Source organism: Myodes glareolus, chromosome 15, assembly GCF_982192425.1.
Source record: "Myodes glareolus chromosome 15, mMyoGla1.1, whole genome shotgun sequence".
In the NCBI taxonomy this organism is placed as follows: Eukaryota; Metazoa; Chordata; class Mammalia; order Rodentia; family Cricetidae; genus Myodes; species Myodes glareolus.
In genome coordinates this window covers 32,291,258-32,311,513 of record NC_142040.1, presented here as the reverse complement: position 1 = coordinate 32,311,513, position 20,256 = coordinate 32,291,258, and the positions used below count along the sequence as shown (strand labels likewise).

Sequence of the window (20,256 nt, the reverse complement as noted above, 5' to 3'; positions counted from 1 at the left end):
AGAATGCCATCAAAATGTATTGTGTGAATTTCTCAAAGAATAAATTGAAACATTATTTGCGGGGGGGTGGGGCGGTGCACCTGGGAAGACTACAGCTTCAAGTAATTTTATGGAATAGATTTATTAAAGTTTAAGGATTCTAATTTTATGCAAGCTGTTCCTGGAACTAAATATTACAACTTTTCCAGTGTCCAGAACTGTTAGGCCTGGAGATTTAACGCATTTGCAAGTTAACAAGATATTTAGCTTGTTTCATAAGTGTATGTGACATACACAAGGCTTCTGGACTGGTGGCAGTGTTAGCCAGAATGGCAGCCTTTGTGATAGCTGCCTGAATCTCTTGCCTATAGTGTGTGTGTGTGTGTGTGTGTGTGTGTGTGTGTGTGTGTGTGTGTATTACAGAGGGACAGATATTGTGTATACATGTCATGGGATGAGATACATGAGACAACACTGAGCTTATAAAACTATCTTGTATAACAAGCACCAAGTGTATGTTCCAGGACTGTGCAGAGCAGCTCTCTGCTCCACACTGTTTACTATACAAATATCATTGATGAGAGAGTCCAGAATGCAGACAGTCTCTCTGCTTTCAAAATATGTTGACACACACAAAGATGGAGGAGAAATCTCACCTACCAGCCAGCATATTTTATGAAGGCGATAATGGCATGATACACTAATCAGGCCCCAAACAGTAGAGCAGTATCAGCAGGTGCATCCCCTCTTTAACGTGAAGAAAATGCCACGTGAAATAGTGACAGTGTGAACCTGTAAACAAAAGGCGGTACATTCGTGTACATTCATATGGCATTTATACTGTATATAAAGATGTGATTTTTTAAAAACCCACAGGAAAATATATTGCCTTGGCAAGTTTTTAAAAGTTATTCAAAATTAGGAGCTAGAGATTATTATGATAAATAAAATAAGCCAAGCGCAGAAAGACAAAAATACCATGTTTCCTTTCTTATGATTAGCCTGTGTTTCAATTTTTATAGATGGGCGATCTTTGTAACGAAACAAAAAAGGGACCACGAGAGGAGATCTTAAGGCAGGGGATGCCTTAGTGGATAAAGCCCTTGCCACATGAGTGGAAGCATCAGAGTTCTGACCCTCAACACCCAACTATATACACAGGGCTTGGGAGGAGGAGATGGGATCCCAGAGGCATGCAGAGCAGCCGACTTCTTCAGCATCCTGCTCTGCTCAGGAGAGACCTGGACTCAGTGAATGAAGCAGGGAACAATCAGGGAAGATACTCAACAAGGACCTCCATCTTCCACTGTCACCCGTATGCCCATCTCCACGTGTGCCCACACACATGCAAACATGCACTCACACACGTACCCATGCAGAAATACTATAAACATGAAAAAGAAGCCTTAACTGAGAGAAGTGAAAAAGAAGGTACGAGAATATGTGTAACATGAAAACAGAGGGCTGTCGGCGGGAGGAAGGGAACTCAGCATAGAGTGGAGAGTGAAGTAGAAAGAGTGATAAGAACAGTGTATGAAGATGCCACAATGAAACCTATGTACAATATACACCAACTTTAAATGCTTTAAAAATTATCCCACATTAGAAAAATCAAGAAACGTAGTTGAGTCCATCTGATTAGCAGACTAAGGGGGGCGGTTATATAGACATCCTAATAGGCACAGAGAAGTGATTGAGTTGATAGAGTATGCAGAATATTGGTGTAAAATACAGATTTTAAGGTTCCTTGAAGAGTACAATTTTCATAATGCAATTTCTCACTGTTCCCTGCTAGAATAGAAAGCCAAAGACCTCCAGAATACATGGAGTGCAAGTCCCCATTGTGTTTACATTTAATACAGCATGGTTGAAGTACACTAAACCTACTGGATCCTAGTTTAAACCGTGCATCAGAACCAAGTAACCCTCATCCATGTGTCTCACAAAGTAGTTTGTGTGGTTTGTAAACGTGAACTCCTGGTTCAGAATCTGCTCACTCCAGATCTAGTTCCAGAACAACAGGGTTGCAGATATTAAAGTTCGAGTGTTGTCTTCATCATGCTTTCAGATGCATGCTTCAGATGCATGGACTCCCAGATGATGCAGTTATATGGGGCAAAGCATGGCTCCTGGAGAGCGGAATAGACTCATAGCTATTTACAGTGGTATAGTAGCCCTCAGAGGCCAAAACCTATCAGATGAAATTGTTAGCCGTACTGTTTAATTCATCTTGCTACGAAGAAACTAAGGTTAAGTTAAATATAAATTAATTTACTGATTAAATTGAATAAATCAAACCTATCTCCTATGAGGATGATAATTTTTAAGAAATTGACAGTGTTCTAGACTGAATTTCTTTATGGCAGGCACCATGTCAAAACATCTTTAGATCTTTGCTAAATTATTGTTATATTCTCCATAAGATGGAATAAATTAGTTTTACCATGTGATGTTCTGACAGTCTATTTAAGGTCAGCAACTGACTTCAAAAAATCAATGACTCTGAAGGAAAATAGAAGCCATTTTAGCTAAGAATAGTGAGCTTGCTGATTAATTCAGAAAAATTGACATATGAACGGCAATAAAGGTTTCTCCTCTAATAAAATCGTGCAACTCTAACTTTTACTGGATGTTCTCTGTGGGGCAGCCTGATGCTTTATATGTGTGGGTTCATTTCGTCTTTATGCTAGACATGGAGTTTGCATGTGTATGGCCATCATTTTCCAGTGGAGCCTACATTAAACACTGAAGTTTGCATTCTGGTGTTTTCTAATACAATGTCATAGTTCAGTTATTCCTACCAAATAACTATCTGTGAAGTGGCTTTTAGGCCAACTTTGATTTAGAAACTGTCATTATCCCATGCAGTTGACGTCATTAGAAATTCCAAAGCTCACTGTGAATCCTATTTACTCCCCTCTTGCCTAAAAAAACATTCAGAGAAAATGAAATTATCCAGCCAATAATCATTATCTACTTCACACATGAGATCGTGTTTCATTCAATATGGTGTCATGGATTGTCTCCCTCACTGCCTTCTTTTGTTGTTGTTCACCAATACAGGACATAGGTACACAACTCTGGTGACACAAATGAGGTAGAATACATTATAACAGCACAAGAGGAAATTGCGGCTCTCTGGGAGTCCAGCACATGGAGCACTCCTCATAATGCATCATTTCTTCTTCTGCATTGACTTTTGTTTTCTTACATGAGCATCCCTAGTGCAAAACATATTAATCCTATTAGTTATTTGGCCCATGTGCTTTATTTTTGGGGTTATCTACTTGGAATCTGAATAATCCCAGCCTATACATCATTCTTTTGGACCAGGGAAAACCATATTTTAAATGCTAACAGTAATTTCTAATAGCAGTGTTACCTCATCTCTGGCCTGCATGGGTGAATAAGCTGTTGAAAGGTGTATAAACTGCTTTGAGATTATTTCTCTTGATGCATTTGGATAATATTTAAGTGGGAGAAAAATGTCCCCAACTTCCTCTTATTCCACAACTGTAGTGACACCAGTCTTGAAAGCAGAAAGCTGCTGAGATTGGCATTCTCATATCTGATGCTTTCACTCGGCAAAGGCCCCCAGGCTGAATGCACAGTAGTCCAGCCCATCTGAATGGAGGGAGATAACACATCTGTGCTTATCTAAATAAAAGAAAAATACATTTAAAAATAATATTTTAGGACAAAGCATGTTCCTGCCCAGTGCCATAACAGACTCAGCAGAACAGAGACCGATATGCAGGCCCACCCTGGGCTTCAAGGAGAAAATATGGGCAGATTGAGCACCGTTATAGTGGGGGTGGGGAGAAAATGTATGTAATGGGAGGGAGGGAGGGAGGGAGGGAGGGAGAGAAAGAGAGAGAGAGACAGACAGACAGACAGAAGGGTTCATTTCCTGTGGGCAGAGGCGTCTCTGAGGAAGTGAAAGTGGTGAGGAGTGGCTGAGGTGGGTAGCTTGATTGCCCCTCAGTGACGTCATGATGTCTGGACCAGGGTTACTGCCGGGGCCCACACTTGGTTTGTGGTCCTGATGCAGCCATGGTCTGTACTGATGTCTGATGTTCTTGATCCCACCAAAGGCTGAGAGGACAGGACCCTATAGAGTTGGCCCCGCCCCTCACTGGCTGCAATGCTAAGGAGAACTGGTCCTGCCCCTCACTGGCTGAAGCACTCAGGAGAGAGAGCCTTACACCTCACCTGGGCAGCCCACTGGAAGTGGTTCTGTTCACAGGGGTATAGGCGAGCTGGCACTGGGGGTGTGAGAATGAGGGAGAGGATAGTGCCCCTCTTGTCTCCCATGGGGTGGCATGGGTGACAGAAAGATGCCCTCCCCACACCCCTTGGCACCTGCAGCAGGTGGGGGACCTGAGCCAACCCCTCACCGGCTGCAGCACTCAGGAGAACAGGCCCTGTATCTCACCTGAGTCGCACACTAGAGTTGACCCAGTAGACAGGAAAGTGGGTAAGTCAACCCTGAGGGCATAAGAGGGGCCACTGCCTCCCCTGTTTATAGTGTGGTGGTAGAGATGAGGGAAAGATGCCCTCCCCTCTTCCTCTCCCACCTCCTGCTGGCAAGGGAACTGACCCTATTACTGGGTTCCACATTTGGGAAAGCAAGCCCTACACTTTGTCTGGGCAGCATAGCAGAGCGGACCCTGCTGACAAGGGCACAGGTGAGCCCACCCCGAGAAGGTGAGCATGGGAGACCTGGCCCATCTCTCATCTACCATACGAAGGCATAGTAGGGGAGAGATTGCTCCCCACAGCCACCCATCATTCCCTGAGGCAGGTGGGAGAGCTATCCTCATTATCTGTCATGTGACAGCATGGGTAGGGGAGAGATCACTGCCCTTCCCCCCCACACCCAGATGGGATTGCTGGCCCTGAGGTCATAAGAGCAGGAGATCTGCCCTGCCGCTCATCAGTGTAGCCCCTATACTACGGATGGAGAGTGGCCCCTATACTGCGACTGTGCAACACAGTAGAGCTGGTCCTAAGGTGTAGGAGTGGGAAAGCCAACCCTGACCCTACCCCTTGCCCATCACTGCAAGGGGTGAACCAGCCAGGGCGGTGCTGGAGAGCGCACCCTGGTGGTGAGGACAGGGGAGAGCTTGCGGGCTGACCAACCTCGCAACTACCCAGGCCCAGAACCAGGGTTAAGTGTTTGCCCACCCCAACATCTGTCCCTTCTGTGATCTTCTGAAACTTGGTGGGGGGGTGTGCATCCTGTGGACCCGGGGCTACAGGATCTTTATGATACAGGGTGGCAGTGGGGTGTCCAGGAAGAGTTCCAGTGAGGGCCTAGTATCAATAGTGTAGCAGAGATTGGAGTCTCGAACCAAACCCATGATGCTTTGCGATGAACACCCGAATGTAGAGATGTATGGATAAAGGGGTTTACTACATGACTCTCTGTGGCCTATTGCAGCTTCATGACGAGATGACGAGATGGTCCCTTCCTTGTTTTTATTTTTTTTTCCATTTTTATCTTAAATTTTACTTTGTTTTATTTTGGGGGCGGGGTTTCAGGGACAGAGGGCAAGTGCAAGAGGCTGGGAGATGGATTGGATTGGGATGCCTGAATACTGGCATCTCACATCATGAACCATGTGTAGTTACTGGTGTAAGACCTCATTAAATATCACTACCACATATGTTTTTCTCTCCCAGCAACTGCTAGCTGCTGGGAGAGGGAGAATCGGTCTTCTTTAGGTGATTTAGTAGTTCAGGCATGCTCCAGGAGGAGGCCCCATCCCCAGAATTATTTGAGCAAATGAATTAGACTTGATAGGTTTCAAAAGAAACCCAAACCAAGTAGTTGTGGGATTAAAGATGTGGGGGGTGGCTCTCTGAGGATCTGCAGGTGATTACAATCAAACTACATTGTATACAGTTCTCAACGCATTTTTTAAACTTTTTTAAAAAATTGTTCTTTATGTCTTTTATTCCTTCTTTCCCATAATAAAAACCCCTCCACATGAGTTGTGCCGCAAGGTGTCTTTCTCTTGCGCACCACTTTTTAAAAATTACATTAGGTAAGGAAAAACTAGAAGTTTGACAACCCAGAAAGGCTGACCTCATTGCTTTGTTCCTTTCCCACAAGTTTCAGTATACTAAACGTGACAAATGTCCAGTTAATCATATCATGTCAGCTAAACATGTCATATCATGCTAAATCATATTATATAAACTAAACAAAGAGACTTAAGCAGAGTCCTATTTAAAAAAAAAAACCTTGAATCTTGCTTGAATACTAATGATGCAAACAAACAAAAAAAACCCCGACAGATTATCCTAATTTAGCTCCTTGTGATTTACAAAAGTTAATAATTAAGATATCAAATGGAATGGTAGGAGATTAGATAAAGACAATTAGAAATTATCCAAAACCTACCTGAGACGTCACTCTGAGTCTTATTCTAAAACATACCCTTTAATTCGTCCTTTGTGGTTTCAGCCTACATAATACAAATACATATATAACTTAGTACAAACAGCAAGCTAGGGCTGTTCCTGATTAAAGAGGCCGGGCTTTAAATAGCCATGCCGCGAGCCAGGTGAACTCACCCTTGCTGTCTGAATTAGCAGCCAGGTCTGGAGCAGGCCACTGCACATCACTCAGATGGTACAGATGATGAAGCAGACTTTGCTTCAGGCTGGGGCCTCATCTGACCCCTATCACCAGTCACTACTAGCAAGTGCCAGAAAATTTTTTCTGTTCAAATAAATAGTATATTTTCCTGCCCTCTCACACTAATCAGCAAAAAAAATAACCAAAATATAACCAAAAATAAAGTTAATAGTGAGACCATAGATCTTTTAAAAAATGTTATAAAGCCTAGATATTACATATTGTCTGTTTGAGTTTTGTTCTCTGTTGCTGTGGCAAACACTGTAGAAGAGACCTGGGGAGGGAGAAGGCTTGTGTGGCTTACAGTTACAGTGCATCACCGAGGGAAGACAAGACAGGAACACAGATCTGAAACCCGAAGGCTGGAACTGAAGCAGAGACCACAGACAGATGCTACTTACTGTCTTTCTCCCTAGGCTTGCTCAGCCACCCTCTTACACAGCTTAGAGGCACCTGCACAGAAGTGACCCCACCCACAATGGGTTGTGTAAAAAGACACTGCTTGTTTCCCAGTTGCCCTGACCTGAATAATCACACAGAAACTATATGAATTACAACACTATTTGGCCAATGACTTAGGTGTGTTTCTAGCTAGCTCTTACATCTTAAATAAACCTATTTCTATTAATCTGTATATCACCACGAGGCTGTGGCATACCAGTAAGATTTTCCGGCGTCTTTCTCCTTCATCAGTTACGTGGTGTCCTTGACTCCTTGACTCCACCTACTCTCTCTCTATATCTCTGTTTGGATTTCCTGCCTGGTCTTGCTCTGTTAAGACATTGACTGAAACATCTTTATACATTAAGCAGCAGTAATAAAGCATATTCACAGCATACAGAGGGGAATCCCACATCATCTCCTCTTTTCTGTCTAAAAAGGAAAGTTTTCGCTTTAACATAGTAAAATTACATATACAAATCAGTTATCAAGAAAGAATTATAGTTACAATATTTAGTTCCTTTACATTTTGCAAATTAAGGAAAATATCATCTATGCTATCTTTGTGAGTCTAAAGTTTTATATCTAATTTATCATATCGTAACTAGGGAAAGCTATAACTATCTGTGTCCAACTCTTTGATGAGCCTAGAAGGATAAACTGTTACATACGTAAACAGGAAATACATTGTAAACAACTTCTAAAACTCTAGAGTTGACAGAGACATTTTGCTGCCTGGACAGTCATCCAAAGTTCTGTAACACTGGGGGATCCATCTTCAGCTAACAGGTCCATAGTATCCAGCAGACTTTTCCATGAAGCAGGAAATTTGAAAGAATGTTTATCCTATCTTGGCAGTTTGTCAGTCACTTTCTTCTGTATTTTTCAGAATGTCTGGCAGTTTCTTATGTAAAGCAGGAACCCTGAAGGATGACCCCATCTTTTTGAAAGTTCAGCAGTCACTTTTCTGTTGGTCATGCATGTCTAGTTCATACAGCATACCATAATGCAGTCCAGGCAAGAGCAGTTTCTTGCGCAAATGGCTAGCCTTATCACATTGATGGCAAATTCCATGAGTTTCTTTAATGCCCATCAACCTTTCTGAAGTAATTGGTGCTGCCAGAAGCAGACATGTCTCATTCTCAAGAAAAGCCTACGTTCTTAAAACATTTTAAATGCCATATTCCATAGGTCTGTGAAGTATTGGAAATTATTTATCTAACTGAAATACATCTCTATATATCTAGAACACCTAACTAACACGACTACAAGTTTTACTGTTATAGATAACTATGTAATTAATATGTATTTCTTAATTATACATTTTAAATGAGCTCCACAAACACAGTACCTTAAATAAGAGCAGAAACACATATACACAGTTTAGCAAATCAATCTTAAATTTGTATTAATAGACCAAAGTTCATATCAATGCAAAGTATTCATGTTTATATCATATCTCCCTTATTTTTTTAGAAATTGACTTGACAATTAATCACTTATAATTACCCCCTTTAAGTGAAACAAGCATTATAAACAATTATTTAAGGAATTTGGGCATTGTTTTCTCCAAACTACTTCTTGCTATTTGTCGGGCAAAACATTTTTAGTGTTCATGGAGACCTTCGAGGGGGTCCTCTTCCATCAAACCATGTTAGCCTGGAGGGAACACATAGGTTCCAATCCTCTGTAGAAACAAAAGCAGAACCTCTTTTCCAAAGTAACATGCCCTTAGACTTAAATTTTGAAGTCAAGATACCTTTATCTTGGTTTAGCTTAACAGCCCCCAGAATCAGATGTCTCTCTGCAGTCAAAAAGTTTAAAGAAAATACAATAATATGTGTATTTCAGACTCTCTGTGTATATTCCACTTTATGTGGCTTATTTTTCTTTACTCCTTTAATCTATGACTTCTGTACTCTTTTATATTACTTTTATGTCTCTTTAAAGACTACTTCTTTTTGTAACTGTCCATACTCTTTGTCCTATCTCTCCCAAGCCTACATACATTTTTAAACACACTGTGTCTTGTGTAGAGGTCTTTTATGTCTGAATCTGTCCTATTGTGTATCTTAAATCCTTTTATGACAAGGAGCATTTTAAATAGGTAAGCAGTGTGGTTGCAGTAGCCCTAGATGCTGGCTCCACTTCTCTTGTCTAAATCTGCCAGACAGCATGCTCCACGGCCTGGAAATGTCTCTGTGTATGGCAGCAGGAAGTCACCATGCCCTCCTGCCTGTGTGCACCTAGCAGACCCAAACTAGCTACTTTCCCAGTCAGGAGTGCTGAGTGAGTGGCAGGCATGCTCTCAGCTACTTTCTGCCTAACCCCTAGCAGGCATACAAGCACGCAGACCCAAAGTGTGTGACTGGCCACATGGGTTAGCCCCAAACGTATGGGCGCCATTTTGTAAATGGAGACTGCTCATTCTTTTCCTGGATGCCCTGACCCAAATAACCATTCAAAAACTCTATTAATTACAGCACTGTTTGGCCAGTTGTAGATGGATGCTATAAAGCAGACCTACACTATTTCAGAATTGAGTCTAATAAAGGATTCTTTATTTAGGGGTAGTCTCACAGATCACAGTCCTCTGCACAAGTGGGGAACAGGAACTGAATTCAGCAGCTGTACAAACTTTACATCTATATTTATAGTACAAGAGAAGATGCCCAAGTGGGCTGGTATCTTAAAGGCTATTGGCTGAAGGAGTTCCCACAGCATCCAATGACTTACGCATATTTCTAGCTAGCTCCTACATCTTGAATTAACCTATTTCTATTAATCTGTGTATAGCCACCAGGCTGTGACCTTTCGGTTAAGATTTTCTAGTATCTTTCTCCTTCAGCAGCTCCATGGCATCCCCTTGACTCCGCCTACTCTCTCTATATATCTCTGTTCAGATTTCATGCCTGGTTTTGCTCAAAAAGCCATTTGCCTAAATGTATTTATTCATTAACCAATGGTAATAAAATATAATCACAGTATACAGATGGGAATCCCACATCAGGGTTGGACCTTTCTACATCAATTATTAATTACAAAAATACCTCACAGTGATGACCACAGACCAGTTGATCTAGGTAATTTCTCAATTGAAGTTCCCTCTTCCCAGGTGTGTCAAGTTGCCAACCAAAGTTAGCCATCACATTGGCCAACCAACAAAAGCACATTTCTGCTGACCAAATTATATTCAGGCTCCAGATACTTAGCTAGTAAATATATCCAGAATTTTATGAGATGCAGTATTTCTCAGAAATCTAACAAGAGATTATGTTTCTCAGATTTGCTTTACTCCACCAGCCAATTCCCTAAGTAGGCCCATGTTTTGAAGAACATTAAAATTAAAGTCAATTTTCTTTGTAGGAATATGATTGTGTCTGTTCATCTCATTCATGGCTAAAACAAGAAATATAGGAATATATTCTTGTAGAAGTTTGCTGAATTAACTGCACTGAATAACACTGTCAAGGGAAAAATCAAAAGGACAGTTGGTGTTCCAAGGTCACAGAGTAGTTGTGGTGCCTAGGGTTTAACTTTGGGAAAATGTAATCTTCACAAGTCATGTCAAATGATGCTGATGAGAAGTCTCAGACCCAGAGTCATCAGTAATGTGGTCCAAGTCACTGAGCCGGGCTTGTCTGCTGCTCTGCCCAATATACCTCCTACTGGGACTTCTCACAGTTGCTCATCATTGAGAAAGCAACTGTTAGACACGCATTTGTTTAACACCACTAAGTGAAGCCAAGAGAAGCTTTGCTCAAGGCACTGTAATAATAATCCAGCTTCCTTCAGAATTGTGAGTCTGATCTCACTCCTGTATCTTCTAGGGTTCCACAGGCATGCCGCTCCAGTGACACGGAGGCAGTTCCCACACGGTGCACATAGGATGGACTACCTACACTTCGAGGACGACAGCCGTGGGTGGTGGTTTGACATGGATATGGTGATCATCTATATTTATTCAGTGAACTGGGTCATTGGATTCGTTGTTTTCTGCTTCCTTTGCTATTTTTTCTTTCCGTTTTAGGAATCGCCATACTCTACTATAATTGAACAATCATAAATACAAACAACAATGGCTTAAACATTTTGAGAGTGTGCTTTTTAGTTTTTATAATGTTGCATTATAAAAAATTGTTAGTGTTTATAGAAATTCTGAGGATAATGGATTTATTTATTAATGTCTTTCATGTAACAACCTAAATTTTATTCAAGAGCTGATCTACCAGCCATTAAGAACAGTGCACTATTAATGCCATAGATTTTACTTTAGGACTTGGGGTTCTAATTTTACAATATCGTTTTTATACTTATTATGATTGTAAAGACTGAGGTTTTACCTCCATTTAAAAATAGTAAAAATATGAAATGAATAATCTGAATGGGTAGCATCATTATTACTAAGATGTTTAGTTGAGAACTACGTGTTCTTAGGCAAATGATGTGCATTAAAGATAAACCATATTCTCTGGGAACTAATCAAGCAGGGTATATTGCATTTTGATTTCTGAATATCTCTACTTCTGTCTCCTTCTAGTACCAAAAATCTGACTATCCTTTTTGTACAAACTTCATAGCTTTGGTGCGACATTTTTAACTATGATAAAAACAAGATATTACATGCAATCAGACTAACACCCAATAGCTATGTTAGAGAGCCATATTAACACTTTCCAATTTCAGAATGAATCACTTGAGAAATGAGAAATCTGACTTGTAGGAACATAAATGACCAGTGCATGTCCAAAATGTAATTAATCTGGTGATTCATTTAACTAGAAGACTGTCAATGTGCAATAAAGAGTGTCTTTTACATTTTTTATTGTTGTTATTTGACTTAATGTGTGGAATAAAGAGTTGCTAAAAATGGATTGTGGACTTATATAAAGAAATATCTGTGTTTTATTATATTACAATAATTGTTATAGTTAAGTATTTCCATATTAAAAGAAGAAAATATCTGAATCATTACAGTATAAGCTGAAAATGGGGAAGGTATCCTGACTCAAAAGTGAAAAAAACTAAGCAAAAAGAGACATAAGCGTATATATTTACTAGGACAGGTTTTTAAGATCTACGACCAGTTTGGTAATGAATGAACTGCTAATCCAACCTTTTTGCCTATCATAGTCTAACCTGATTAAAAAAGTAAGATTTATGGCACTAATAATACTATAACCAATCAAAACAGATATGCTGGACCAATTTAGACTATCAGTAGTTAAAATTCAGCATATTGTTGACTATATTAAATACAAGCACTAGGTTGACATTATGTGATTTTCAAAGAAATATAAAAATGGTACATATTTTTATTCTGATACTATTCTTATTACTGTTTTCACAATTACAGCTGTGAAAAATATAATCAGATATATGACTCATCAAATCCAGATAACAAAAAATTAAATACAATTTACAAAGAGAAGGATATTTGTGTTTATAAATTAATATTTATAGCCATTAATGTGTGCTCTGGATAAAAATAATGTGAATGAAAGGAAAGCATCAGCCCTCTTACAGTACATGCATGGACGAGTCAAACAGAACACAAACAGGGACAATATTTGAAGAACCGTAAAATAAATTACAGCCATTTCCCAGGCAATTCCTGACTTACTATGCTCTATCTTGATTCATTCCTAAATTGCTTCAGAAGTTTTTTGTTATATGTAAATTACAGAAAAAAAACAATAATGTAAGCCAGGAGGTGGTGGCGCGTGCCTTTAATACCAGCAGAAGCAGGCGGATCTCTGTGAGTTCAAGGCCATTCTGGTCTACAGAGTGAGTTCCAGGACTGCCAAGGCTACCTAGAGAAAACTTATCTCGAAAAAAAATAAATAAATAAAAGTTGTCTCTGTGTTTCATTCTATCCCTGCTCAATCATGTTAGCCCCTGAAGTCCTTCAGGCAAGATGATGGCCATCCAGTCTATCCCAGAAATCATCCAACACCTGCCTTACCCTTTGTGGAGAGGGAGACCAGCCAGTCTCCGCTTTGGTCAGGGATCAGTTTACTCCCTTTGATCTCCAAGAACCCCACTAAAAACCGAGCTTATATTTCCACACTTTTGGCTGCGTGACTCCATAAATACTATCCAGTAATAAAATGATTTTTCTCCTGGCACAATACCCAGACACTGAATAAATTCATGAATTAACTTTAAATGTTTTTTTTAATGTGTAGGTGTGTGTGTGTGTGTGTCACATGCATGTATATACCTGAGGAAGTCATAAGAGGGCATAGGATCCCCAGAGTTACAGCAATGTTAGCTGGGAAGACATAGGTTCTGCGAACCAAACTCCAGACCATGGGAAGTCAGCAAACACTCTGAACATCTCAACCATCTCTCCAGCTCCATGAATCTAAAGTAACACAAAAACTCCTTGTGTGCCTCTTCATATTTTATATAATCACAAAAAATCATTTTCCAGTAAAGAACCAAAGGAAGGAAAAGAAAAATCACAAATCTAATAAAATACATTATTTGTCCCCAGTAACATTATTTTGAAAGTTAAATTTTATGATCTATCACTAACAATAATTTGTTTGTATGAAGCCCAATGGTTCTGAAGCTTAATTTTAAACATGTTTAGATATTCATAATAATACCTGAACCTAGCAACATTTCTAAATACTTTAATTTTTTGAGAAAGTCTCATACATAAAAATATAATATATATAATGGATTTTGTTCATCTCTAATGCCCATCCCCCTCTTCCAGTTCCTCCTCCCTCCCTTCAATACTTTTTCTTCCCATTTTCACATGTTTATTTTTTGAAGTACACTGAACCCATTCCGTGCTACCTCTATGTGTATGTGTGTAGGACCATCACACACTCCGTCATGTCTGGTGTCTCAGGGCCTGCATTGAAGAAAACTGACTCTTCTCTCCCAGAAACCACTAATTGCTGATAATTCCTCGGTCAGAGCTGGGTGAGCCCCACTCCCATCCATGTGGACATTTCATGCGGATGGTTTGAGTGTGGGACTTGTGAGGTCACAGCCTCTGTGAGTTCACATGTGCAGCTGACCTGTCGTGTCAGGAAAATACCATTTCACTGAACACATGCACTATTCTGCCCCATACAGGTCTGTGACCATCTCTTCCATGATGAGCCCTGAGCCCTGAGAGGAAGGGGTATGTATGATACAGGTGTCCACTTCGTACTGAGCATTCTGCAGTCTCTTACTCTCTAAACATCATCTGCAATTGATGGCTCTTTGGGGTCCACCAACCAGCTCCCAAATAAATATACAGAGACTTATTATTACTTATGAATGCCCAGCCTTGTTTCTAGCCAGCTTTTCTTAAATTGTTCCATCTACTTTTTTTGCTCTGAACTTTTGTCTTTCTCTGTTCTGTATACCTTCCTTTACTTCTTACTCCATGATTTGCTGTGTAGCTGGGTGACTGCCCCCCATGTCCTTTTCTCGTTCCTTGATCATCTCTTCCAGATTTTTCCTCCTATTTATTCCCTCTGCCCGGAAGCCCCACCTATACCTCTCCTGCCTAGCTATTGGCCATTCAGCTCTTTATTAGATCAGTCAGGTGTTTTAGGCAGGCAAAGTAACATGGCTTCACAGAGTTAAACAAATGCAACATAAAGAATGCAACACATATTTGCATCATCTAACAAATGTTCCACAGCATTAAGCATTAACACACCTTAACTAATATTCCACAACAGTTGACCGTTTGAGGGTTTTAATATTAAGCACTATCTACTGCAGAGAGGAGTTTCTCAGATGAAGGCTGAGAGATGCACAGATCTCTCTTCTGCCGTGAACTATACTCTGGAACCATCAACTCAGATAAACCCATTCTTCCTTAAGCTGATCTTGTCAGGACATTCTATCACTGAGATGAGACAAATAACCTACTACATTACTGTTGGAAGCAAAGTTTTCTACTCTTCTATTATCCAAGATCACTCAGAAACTAGCGCATGTCTGCAAATCCCCTTGTGAGCATAGTTATAGTAGAGCAGACCGAAGTGAAAGTCGCACCACTGAGTTCCAGGTCCTTCTGTCAGACAAACTTCCACTTGCCTCAGCCAGGTTAGTGTGCACAGCTCCTGTGGGCACTGCTAGTCACTGACAGGAATGCTAACTAAATATGCCTTTTACTCCTCACAAATTAAAAGAAGGCATGCATGGTCTTCCAAAAACAGAAGTGATTTCTGCCCTAGTTATACTGTGCATAACCCTCCACTGAGAAAATGACAGAAGACTTAAGATTGAAAATTTTTCCTTGTTAAAAATGCCAAAGAAAAGGTAAATTTAAAAATTATTACCAGTTAACCAAAGTCAGAGATTGCCCTGGCAGGACGGCCCAGAAAGCCGACATTTTAAAACAGCACAGCTTTTTTCCTGCTACTGCTGAAAACCGGAGCAGCATGCGTTCAGCTTTTTATCAATACCGTTTAAGTGTTTCATGGCAGGACCTCTTAAAAGAGCTGCAAGGTTTTGCAGCTAAAGCTGAGTCAGGAAGCCTCTCTTAGATGAGAGCATTTGCTTACCTCTAGCAAGCAGAGCAGACCTGAGAAATTGCTGCTACCACACCAAGAAAACATGCTTTACTCTATTCTTTTTTTCAAGCTTTCTCAAGCTTTTTGTGGATTCAGTTATCCACGTGGGTGCCATATATAGCATGAGGGCCGGCTTGTTGGGGTATCTGTCCCGCCCAGTACCCCACAGCTGGCAAATTCCAAAGAGAAATCACACACAGGACTCCATAAGGTTATAAACTGATTGGCCCATTAGGTCAGGCTACTTATTAGCTCTTATAACGTATGTTACCCCATTATTATCTACGTTAGCCACATGGGCTCAGTACCTTTCTCAGTGTGACAGCTTACATGTTGCCTCTTCAGTGGTCTGCGCAGGAATGAAGGAATGGCTTCCTGCTTTCCAGAATACTCCTGTTCTCATTGCATCACCTCTACTTCCTGTCTGTTTTTCCCACCTATACTGCCTGCATGGCCAATCAGCGTTTTATTAAAATATGATTAACAGAATACAGACAATTCTCCCGCATCAAACCAATAACAAACCAACTGTGAATTTGGTCCAGTCTGGCTTTAACTAATTTTTAACAGTTTGTTGCTCACACCTCCTATTCAGCTGCAGTATGAAAGGCTGCTTTTGTAGAAACTACAATAGTCACTGTGCTGCATAAAGCCCATGCTTTCCACTCATTAACATGAAAACCCAGTACTTTTAATAAGAGGCTGATTTGCTATACCTTGGAATTCCAACAAGGTTGAGAGAGTTATAATGAAGCCAATAATGAGAAGAAATAGATGCATATGTATTTCATTTGGGCAGAAAAATAAGCAGTATTAGGAGGAAATTAATATACAAATAAACACTATGAAAGGTAAGTTTGAATTTCATTTACAATAAACAGTATACTGTCTATACTTAAATCACAAAGGTTTACTAATGTTTCCCACAAACACAATGAAGAGTCAAAAGTTACATGACTTGATAAAAATTAAATGAAAGCAACATTTAGAGCAATATCCCTAGCATTAACATCAATTCTAGAATGATAAAAATAATCAAGATTCTGTAACTATGCCCAACACTAAAAGTGGTCAGATTCATTTGAGCACTACCAAAACATACTGACAATATTATATTTAGTCAAAATCAGAATTATCAGATGTATTATTGCTAATAGTGGGGAAAGTTCTCAGGCCTTGCTTTCTCACACTCCTAAGATGGCACAAATGTTCTTTCATGTCTGGAGAAATATGGCAGATTCCTCCTTCTATGTCAGGCACTGCAATGACTCCTGATGGTTCATCCGATTCTTCCTCTAAAAATGCAGTACAACCAGTTAAACTATGACTATTCTCCAAAATAAATATTCTAAAGTCATAACTAAAGCTTTGTTAGAATATTATTTAAAATTTAGAAATCAATGATGAAATTTTAATCCGAATTTCTTTATCTTCACAATCAACTCTTCAACCATGAGTAAAACTCCTTTAAACATATCATGAAGTTTATAGATAATCAAAAATGCATCAATTAATTCTGATTTTAAAATATTATATACCTAAACAAACAATAAATGTTTAAAGAAATAGATATGCTCACTTTGATTTGAACGCAATCTGATGTATATAGAAACATTACACGATACAGCATAATACAATTTTTATGTGTCAATTTTTTTAGAATTTTTAAAGTATTGCTAATTTTTAAAGTATTACCCCAAGAGGATATTTGATTATTATATGTTTTAATTTTTGAGAATCTTATACGAGTATAAAATTTGCATGCTTACATCATTTCTGCTCTTGTTTTTCCCCCTTGCAGCTCCTCCATCCCCACCATTCCCTCTCAGATTCATGATGCTTCCATTCCTGTTGTGTGTGTGCATAAGCAGAGCCCACTAAGTCCACCTAGTCATGATCATATGTGAAGTTGTCATGTGTTTTACATCTTAAGGTTTGAAAAAATTAGACAAAGAGTATAGTCAGGGCATTAAAAACTTGTGCTTTCTTGTGTTAAAAAAGAAAGATAATTCAATTTCTTCCAAAAGGTATAATTATAGCTTTCAGAATTTTGGATATATTTAGAAATATAATTATTTATCAAAGAATCAGCCAATTATAAAACCAATTATAATTTGATCAGAGTTGGTCTTGGATTGTTGCTAAAGTAACGTTATAAAAATAATCAAATTCTAAACTCATCAATAAGTGGAGATCTATATGCCAGGGCACAGTGTTTATCAGGTGGGAAAAGACAGAATGTTTAATTGGGCAGAAGTACACTAATTTGACAGGTTATAATTTTCATCTAGATTAGAAGATAAATGTTGTAGAAACAGTTGAAGATTGTGAAGCAGAAAAACCTCAAAAGGACACGATTGCCTAGACCATGTCTGCTTTCCATAGCTTTGGATGCCTGAGCATTCCTTGTCACTGGAATCCCTTGTGTCTGCCTTTCACCTTGGAAAAGATAGGTCAGCTTTTAGTTCTACACACTTCCTCAGATGGCAGAATGCCAGAGTGAGTCTAAACACATGAAGCAAAGCAGACTCTGTCACCTGTCAGCGACGGCGATTTCCTTGTTGTCATGATCAAACTCATCCAATGACCTGAAACACACTTCTTTCCTTGCAAAATTTTTATTGATTCAAAGTGATCATGACGACCGTAGACAGCACGTGTGCAGTTTCGGTGTCAGACATTCGAGGGCAGCTTTCAAACAAGCTGTAACCATCTTTCCCCTGAAATACCAAAGCATAATTCAATTTTCCAAGCAGAAATAATGAATGCCTTAAATACATTTTAAATTTACTGCTGTGTTGAAAGTAATTCTTTTTCTATGTACATAAAGACATTATTTTCTTAAATTTAAATACTGTAAAATTTTGTCCTATTCCATAGATATTTAAATGATAGCTTTGATCTTATCGTCCCAGCTCATTGAGAGGCCACATACAATCTCTAAAGAGGGTTGTAAAATAAAGTGAGCTATGAGGGGTTGTTTAGAATACTATTGTAGAATCTACTCTGAAATTTACTAAAGGGCTCTCAGCATGGGCACATACAACCTATGCATCTAACAATGTTCCTTGCCCTGGTACTTCATATCAAATAGTGGGGAACTCACTGAATTCATATGCAAAGTTCTTAAGACCCAGTCATCTGTGTTTCTTAGTTAAAAATGATATAAATTATTAAAATATATCTAAAATAGAAATGTTATTTGTTTTAGGAATGTTTATCACTAAATTTGAATTTAGAAATTCATTAACAGCAGTTTGGGCTACACATTTTTTGGCAATATTTGCCTGTCATTTAGGGAAGAGAATTGGTATGCATGGATTTTCGATAGCCTGTATTTTTAAATCTTATAATACAAAACAATGAAATTCTGCTTGTATACCATGGGATAAAATTAATTAAATTCATGATTCATAAAAAAAACAATGGAAACATTATTTTCTGAGGGTCTGAAACCATCAAAAGAAACTCAAATATATGTGGGCAAGAGCATGTGTATAACATCAGTGAATTTGCTTAAAGTGTTTCAAAAGAAACAATCTCACATTTGCAATATACTCCTTAATAACCAGAAGATAGACATTTTGTTTCTCACAAATGTCCTTGAACTTTCCACACTGTCTCTCATGACTCAGTGTCCTGGTTCTGCATCTGGATCAAACCTAAATTCTATCCCAGAAACTTGAGGAAATCTTTAATGTAAAAACATATTCTCAGATAATTCTTCAGAGACCTAATTATGAGCAAGAACATGTTAGAATTGAAGTGAACATATCTCTTTATGCTACTTGATAGGCAAGGTGCACACAAGCTGTCATGTGACCTGTGGCTTCAAAAGTCAATCAATGAAAGCAACTCTGAGTAATTCTATCCTTATTTCTTTTTATGCAAAAAGAAACTTAAAGAATTTCTAGTCTCCTACAAATGAACTACTGTGAGATCGTTGTCTTAATTTCCATCCTCAGTTACTGAGAGATAGAGTGATAAAAGAGACAATATATATGGATCTCTAAAATGTTAACTACAGCCCCTTATAAAAGTTAGAAATACCTGGCTCCTATTAACATGTACTCTCATGTTAAGAAATGACTAGCTGGGCTTGGTAACACAGACCTGCAACTCTGGCTACTTGAGAGACTAAGAGGGTCACGATTCAGCATGGATTACAAAGTGAGTCTAAGGTCATTCTGGACGACTTGGTGAGAATAAAGATGGGGGTAATGACTGGGGCTATAACTCAGTATTAATCTTAAACAGATGAGGCTAACAAGACTTTTCTAATACAAATCGTGCCATTGGGAAGACTGTCATCTATTATGCATCAGCCTTTGGGCTAGGATCAAGTGAAGGATACTGTCCTCCGGTTTACAAAATGGTTATAAGTCGGAACCATGATTCACCCAGAAGATAATTTAGAAAAAGGCGAGCACTGGCTGTGAGATCCTTTTTCTAGGGAAACAAGATGCTGAGGGAAGCAAAGCCCCTGCCCCAAGAGTAAAGCCAAGCCATCCTCCACCACCTTTTTCTGCAGCTGTCCCCACTGCTCCCTTCTGCCTTCTGGTAACCTGGAGGTAACAATGGTGACATTCAGTCCTCCTGCCTGCCCTGACCTACACCTGCTTTCCTTCTCTCCACCACCTAGCCTGTCATGATATG

At 39.3% G+C, this 20,256-nt stretch overlaps 1 protein-coding gene and 1 pseudogene across 6 annotated transcripts in view; one reads left to right on the top strand and one right to left on the bottom strand.

The window, feature by feature from the left end:
* Nucleotides 1–11,940, top strand: part of Rnf180 (ring finger protein 180) — a 170,932-nt gene extending 158,992 nt beyond the window's left edge. For all 6 annotated transcript variants that reach the window (XM_048442963.3, XM_085676747.2, XM_085676750.2 and 3 more), the window contains one exon: nt 10,897–11,940. In XM_048442963.3, the coding sequence (XP_048298920.3) occupies nt 10,897–11,096 (200 nt within the window). In that variant the 3' untranslated portion in view covers nt 11,097–11,940. The remainder of the gene's footprint in view (nt 1–10,896) is intronic.
* Nucleotides 11,941–16,672: 4,732 nt separating this feature from the next.
* The window catches only part of LOC125406075 (uncharacterized), a 35,300-nt pseudogene continuing 31,716 nt past the window's right edge, over nt 16,673–20,256 (bottom strand).